At 47.4% G+C, this 7,297-nt stretch overlaps 1 protein-coding gene across 1 annotated transcript; it reads right to left on the reverse strand.

The window, feature by feature from the left end:
* Nucleotides 1–317: 317 nt before the first annotated feature.
* On the reverse strand, nt 318–5,138 carry FUT4 (fucosyltransferase 4). Its single transcript, XM_054269772.1, has one exon. The coding sequence runs from the start codon at nt 5,136–5,138 to the stop codon at nt 3,933–3,935; it is 1,206 nt and encodes a 401-aa protein (XP_054125747.1). The 3' UTR covers nt 318–3,932.
* Nucleotides 5,139–7,297: the final 2,159 nt, after the last annotated feature.

Raw genomic sequence — 7,297 nt, forward strand, 5'->3', positions numbered from 1 at the left:
GTAGCTATGCCCCCTTCCTGGCTGGGCAGGAATTTCCAGAAATGCTTTCTCAGTACTGTGTGCTAAGCTGTACAGAAGATGAGTAAAGAGAGGGGTAAGCCACACTTGTGCAGCAATCAGTGTCAACACAAGCTTAGGGAAAACAGCTTTTGGCTCTTGGTCTTTTGTTGTTCAGTTGAAAACAACCATGAACTGTCGCTAAAAAGGAAGATAAAACACTACATGCTGAATACCAAAATAAACACAGTCTCAGTCTGAAATTTAAGGGGGGCAAAAAGAATCCAACTACATTCAAATTCTCTGTAGGTCAAGAGAAAGTTTGTTTTTTTATTTTGTTTGAAATGACATTTTTCCAACACCCAACTTCAATAAATGCACCTTTTCATATAGAAAATAACTCAGCACAGCATTTCCTATGAAAATATTTTTCTCCTGGCAGAATCAAGTCTCATGCCTAACCTCACATAGTCTGACTGCACTGAAAACAATCAGCCACTTTTATTTATTAAACCAACATGAAAAGACATTTATTCTCTTTAGAAAGCAGTTTTCTTCAGCTTTCATAACACAGACAACAGAACTAAAAATAGGGTCGTTTTGCACTACTTTAATTTTATTGAGTGTCAATATATATCATTAATATAAAGTTACTTCATTCTATGAAGATCAAGACACCTCACAGTATAAAATTCCCTGAGATACAATATGTAATTTGAGGGATCACACAATTCTCTATTCCATTTACATCATGACCAAAAAGTAATGGTAATTCTTCTTCTTATAAAACCCAGAAGATAATGATCTTCCTTTCTCTCCCTCCACCCCAATATTTTAAGGCATAGGATAAAAAATTTTCCAAAATGTATTCAAGAAAATTTTTCTACTAAAAATAGAAAATAGATTTCCCCAATTTTTACAACTGGATTGTATACATCATCTGCAATGCCTTGGTACCCAATGTACAAACCAGTTCGTTCAGGCAAACTTTATATTTATCATTGAACTAGAGCTCTACAAAGTGCATTACAAAAGCCAGCCCTTTGCCTGTAACAGTACACTCTTAGCTCATGGTGTGGATGTCCAAAAACCAGAGATCTATAGAAATTCTGCAATACTGACTTCAGCAGATATAGGCATGGCCTGAGTTCCCTCCCAAATGGGAAGCCACAAATTTGCAACATCCATGCAAGAATGATGAAATTAGAAAAGGCTTCTCTTCTCCCAATGCAAATGCTCTGCAATAATTACTACAAATCTGCAGTTTTCACCATACAGTTCTTGAAAAGCCTCAATGTACAATTTACAAATACTATGCAATTTTGACCACTTTACCCAAACTATGCTTTAATTGCTTTGTAGCTCTTTTCTGAATTTTACAGAAATATTTCAACTCTTTTTTTTGGAGACGTTGAGAAGAAAATTAATATTTGCAATCTCTGGAAATTCCCATGCTCCTGCAGCCTGATCTTCTGCAGGTGGCATTACTAATGATTACACAGAAGAACTGTGTGCCTGGAAGCTTTCACAAAATGCTAAAAAAATTAGGAGGACTCAAAAAAATGCACTGGTTTCAGCAGATTGATAAAAAGTATTGCAATCTTAAATATTATTTCTTTACTTTTAAGATTGTGTTTTTGTATACAGTTCTGCAAACTTTGGTAAAAAATGAACAGAAAAAAATAATACTATACATTCAAAGGAAGAGAGGGAGCCCATCATCCTGACATTTGGGTATTACTCTTAATACTACACCTATATTGGAGTTTTAAAAATATCAAACCCAGTATTAGGGGAGCAGTAACTACTGATGAGAAACAGATGACCACACCATGAAGACCCCTCTTTTACTTTAAATAATCACTTTATACTTCTTGGAGTGAAAGTGCAGCATTAGGAAACATCCCTACTACATCCCACATTGCATAGATTGTTTTCACTCCCTTCCCAGTAAATATTCTACAGCAGCTCTGGCAGTGACAACAGAAAGGTTCATCAAGTACTTTCAGCCAACCCTCCTTGCACAAAAGCAGAAGGGAATAATTGGAGAAGCCTGCAAGATCTGAGCTGGTAAAACTGTGCAAATTATTAATGAACTTCATTATTATCAGGGTTTTTTTTTTCCAATAATCCCTGGCTCCATGCTTACCTAATCATGGGGAACATCTAACTACAAATAAATTACAGCAGATTGCCAGTTCATACATCTTAAAAGCATTCATTCAATATCCCAGAGAGCTTAAATCAAATCTAATCCTTTCCTAACCTAAATATGACTCACAAATGCCAGCAAGGTTGCCTGTTCTGATGCCCATCTTTTATTTGCAACTGACTTTCTCCTTTTCCCACCTGTTCTGTGCCCATGATTTTATTCTGAATGAAGTTTCTGAGTAGCTCCATGGATTAAAAAGCATCAGAATTAATATCTTATTCAGGTGGGCAAGTCTCTTGTAGGCTGCCATTTTTTTGCCACCAAACTTCACAGCTGCAGAAGACAGGGAGGCTGAGCTTGGCAAGGATGTGCAATTGTAACTGAAGTCTCTTTCTGGCTTTGGCTGAGCAAGATTACATGTAACCAAAAAGTAACCACATATCCACTGCTAGGATGGCTCCAGCAAAATGTGGGAGTCTAAAAGGGAATGATGACTGTAAATGTTCCTTGACAGGCACTGAGCAAATTGAGTTCTACCTTAAGAACCTATTTATTGATTAAAAAACTGAGCCACAAAAAGACCTCAAAACCAAATGAAGAGAAAATAGTAAATCCTTCCCTTTTCCTATTCTTTCCTCACACAATCTGCATTTTACCGACAATGTAGATCTTATTCTCTACAGTGATTTTCTTTCTGAATGGAAGTGATTTGGGAGTTTTGGGAATTTTTTTGGTAATTATGATTTTAAAAACAACAAAACAACATTCTGACTAGTCTGTCCCCCAGCAGAATTTTTTAAAATGCATGCCAAAAATCGAAAGAGTTGCTACACAACAGCACTGTCTGCTGATACTTGAGAAAAAAGATCGCCTTTCTGTATATATATTCAATACAGCAATAAAACCCCTGCAATTCCGAGCCTTTCCCTGCATTTTCCTGTATGGCAATAATTTTGCAGAGAAAAACATGCAGATACCTGTAAACATTTTCTAATTCCTGAATAAAGCGAGGGTGGAAGTGTTCCAACTTTCTTCCTTACAGTCTTTGTTTTCCTGTACTTAAAGTTCCAATCTACTCCCATACAGGATAAACATGCCTATGGTTTCAGCAGGTAGAAGGAGAAATACTTTACATCATCTGAGCTGTCTGTCCACTCAGATTCAGCCCCCCCATACACTTTTTCCTAAACAGAACAATTATTTGGTTCAAAGTATTATTAACTGGCTGCTGCAATTTCAAGCATCGCTAAAAGGTGCTACTGTATCATCAGATTCTTACATTCAACACTTGCGGCTCAGAATTTGTCTGTAAATAGCTTTCACACGCATAAAAAACAGTTTAAAACATTCATTTTTGTCTTAGTATTACAGAAAACCAGCACTGATCATGTGTCTTCTGTGAGCAAAGTTTCACGGTCCAGGAAGTTGTCATAGCCACAAAAATTGGTTTCAGCTGTACAGCTGAGGAATTTGGCATCAGATATTTATGCTGAGCTGTGCAGAAATTTAAAAGTTCTGTAACTGTACAACTTCTGGAAATTTAAGTTTGCTCTTTAGGAATCATCTGGCATAATGTCTCCTTGTAATTTTCTCATTAATAAAAATCTTCCTTTTGTAGGCTTTTCACAGCTTGTTTTCCTGTCTCTGCACGCTTCTCCAACTGATGTCAGTCTCCTGTGGCTAATGCCGACTACCTGGGCTAATGATTTCTGTGAGAATCATCCTTCCTGACACCTTGACACTTGGCCCCGGCTGTCCAGACAAGTCTCACCCGCCAGGAGCATCAGCTTTCAAACCAGCTGGCCAGATTCTGAATAGTCTTGATTTGATTCCCAGCTGTCTTAACAGCCTCGCAGACCTTGCAGAAATGCTCATCCCAGAACGAGGTGACGTGGACTTCGTACTTCTTCCTCCAGGCAAAGTACCGCCTGTAGTTGGGCTTGTTTTTATCGAGGAATTTCAGGTAGGTGGCAAGGAGCCGCGGGCTGGGGAAGTCGTCAACGTGGATGAAGGAATCGGGGGGGATGAAGCGCTCGTAGTTGGCCCTGCGGGGTCCCAGGACTACGGGCACGGCGCTGGCGGAGAAAGCGTTCCTCCAGAGCTTCTCGGTGATGTAGTCGGTGTGCTGGGAGTTCTCGAAGGCCAGGTAGAACTTGTAGGCTGAGACGGTCTCCACCAGGCCGCCCTCGGCCAGCGCCAGCCCCCGCGCCCCGTACACGTCGATGGGCAGGTGCTCCTTCAGCTGGCGGTAGTAGCGCACCCGGGCGTGCTCCTCGTTCCAGTTGCTGATGACCCAGGCCACCAGCCGCGTCTTGCGGGGCAGGACGAAGGGCTGGGGCGCCAGCGGGACGTAGAGGCACCCGTAGGGCACGAACACGTCCGAGTCGCGGCGGTAGGACATGGTCCAGTTGAAGACCCCGGCGAGCCCCCGCAGCCCGGGCGAGTGCGACGGCGACTCGAAGTTCATCCACACCCAGCGCTGGCGCGGGGGCCGCGGCGGGGCCCCTCGGGGCAGCCCCTCGGCGCCGTGCCGCGCCAGGTCGCGGTGGTGGAACAGCACTGCCTGCGCCTCGCCCAACTGGCTGCGGTCGGCGCTAAGGCGGCAGCCGCTGATGTTGTAGCGCTGCCGGCAGTCGGGCAGGGGCCGCGGGCGGCCGAAGGGCTCCCACCACAGCAGCACGGTCACCGCCTCGCCCTCCGCCCGGGCCGGCTCGGGCAGCGCCGAGTAGAGGGCGAGCGCGGCGGCGGCGGCGCCCAGCAGCCCGGCCGCCAGCGCGCACCGCCGCCCGCGCAGCCGCCAGCGCCGCCAGCAGCAGCGCCGCAGGGCCGCCTCCATCCCCGCCGCCCGCTGCCACCGCTCTGCCCCACGCAGGGCACCGGCGCCGGGCAGCGCATCCTGGGGCTGGGGCTGCTGCCGCCGCCGCCGCTCTGCCCCCACCCCCGGCCCCGGTAGCGCGGAGGTGTCGGTGCCGCCGCCCCTCCCGGCCATGCCCGCCCGGCCTCCGCCTCCCGGCCCCGGTGCCGCCCCCCGCCCCTGGTGCCGCCTTGCCCCGCCCGCCGCGGCCCTGCCGCTCCGCCCTCAGGGACAGCGGTGCTCGGGCGCCTGGCGGGGTTTTGCGGCCTCGCCGCCTGCCCCGTGCGGTAGCCGGGGAGCTGCGACACCGGGCCGCTCGGCTGCTCATGCCCGGCTCGGGGCCGCAGAGGGAATCTGTGTCTCCGCACTCAGGAGGGATCCCCGTGAGAGCCCAGGCCCCAGCACGCACGGGAAAAGTTGAAGAGACGCTCACAAGGGGTCTCAGGGTACCCGCACCCTGGCACCGCTGGCGCTTTGTCTCTGCCTTCATCAGGCGCTTTGTCTCTGCCTTCATCAGCAGGGCAAAGGAGAGAAAATACAACGAAAGGCTCTCTGATCGACCTAAGGACAGGGAGAGATCACTCAGCAGTTAGAGTCACGGGCAAAACAAAACCGATTTGGGGAAATTAACTTAATTTCTCGCCAATCAAATCTGACTCGGGTAATGGGAAATTAAACCAAAATTGAAAGACGCCTTCTCCCCACTCCTCCCTTCTTCCTGGGCTCAGTGCTGCTCGCAGTTTCTCTGCCTCCTCTCCAAGTGCAGCGCAGGAGGATGGGGAATGGAGGCTGCGGTCAGTTCATCACATGGTGTCTCTGCTGCTCCTTCCTCCTCAGGGGACGGACTCTTCACACCGTTCCCCTGCTCCAGTGTGGGTCTTCCCACGGGAGACAGTCCTTTGGACTTCTCCAACGTGAGTCCTTCTCAGGAGCTGCAGTTCTTCATGCACTGCTCCAGTGTGGATCCCTTCCACAGGCTGCTCCAGCGTGGCTCCCCAGTGGGGTCACAAGTCCTGCCAGCAAACCTGCCAGCCCAGCATGGGCTCCCTTTCTCCATGGGGCCACAGATCCTGCCAGGAATCTGCTCAGCAGCAGAGCGTTCTATGGGCATCCACCTGTTCTGGCATGAGGTCCTCCATCCAGGAACATCCTGCCTCACCATGGACCATGGGTGCAGGGGAATCTCTGCTCCAGCCCCTGCAGCACCTCCATCCCTTTCTTCTGCACTGACTTTGGTGCCTGCTCTCGCATATTTTCATTCCTCTCTTCTCTGGATGCAATTGTTTCTGTGCAGTACCTTTTTTCCTTTCTAGATACATTATCCCAAAGGTGCTATTGCTATCACCGATGGGGTCAGCCATGGCCAGCAGTGCGTCTGTTTTGGAGCTGGCTGGAATTGGCTCCACTAGACATGGGGGGAAGTTTCTAGCACCTTCTCAGAGAAGCCACCGCTGTCACCCCATCACTAGCAGAACCTTGCCACACAAACCCCATACATGAGCACATGTAGGAGCACAGGCCAGAGGGCCACAGGGGCAGGAGAGCCCTGCCATTCACATCACAAAGGCTGGCACAGGCTCAGGGCTCCCCTGCCCTACTGCCCATGAAAAAGCAGCACCGCTCTGCTGCTTCCCACGTGCATTCTCATTTATTTCTTCCAGTCCACACCTGAAACAGACAGAGGTTTTAAACTCTGGCAAAAGGGTTTACCCACACCAGCTGACCGATGATTTGCATGCTGTAGCCTGTGGCCTGTACTTCAGGGAAATACTTCGGAAGATGAGGGGGATTTTTTTTAAAACAGATGTAATTTAGTGAGTTAAGCTGAGAGCAAGTTTGAATAAGTCACTTATTTAGGAAAAAAAAAAAAAGAAGTGACAGCTGCCACAATAGCTTTGAATTCCTGTTAAATTCAATCTGTTTCAAGCACCTCTATGAGGAGCAACAATTTGGGAAACTAAAGGAAAATAAATCTTAAAAGAGGGTTCTTTTTGCTCCTTTACAGCTTTCTTAGAATCATACATGCTTACTTTAAAATCTCACCATTATGTAAAAACTACAAAACCTCATGATTACCAGAAAACTACTTTTTCCAGCTCTGCTTCACAGAGTTGCTGTGAAAAACTTCCTCACATGGGCTTGAAACTTTTTTCCTAAGCAATTTGCTTCAGTGAACTATGAGGCTGTTGACTCACACAGTTCAGACAGTGTTTGTACAGAACTGAACAAGTTTCCAGCTCTGACATTTCACAAGCTCGTATCCAACAGCTGTCGATCCAAGGTCCTCTCATCTG

The sequence above is a fragment of the Melozone crissalis genome, unplaced genomic scaffold, assembly GCF_028551555.1.
Source record: "Melozone crissalis strain CALT ecotype California unplaced genomic scaffold, PUWL_Pcris_2 ptg000008l_1, whole genome shotgun sequence".
Taxonomy (NCBI): Eukaryota; Metazoa; Chordata; class Aves; order Passeriformes; family Passerellidae; genus Melozone; species Melozone crissalis.

What these genes read in the sequence shown, in the direction of transcription:
- FUT4 (XM_054269772.1), bottom strand. Translation starts at nt 5,138, where the DNA reads ATGGCCGGGAGGGGCGGCGGCACCGACACCTCCGCGCTACCGGGGCCG.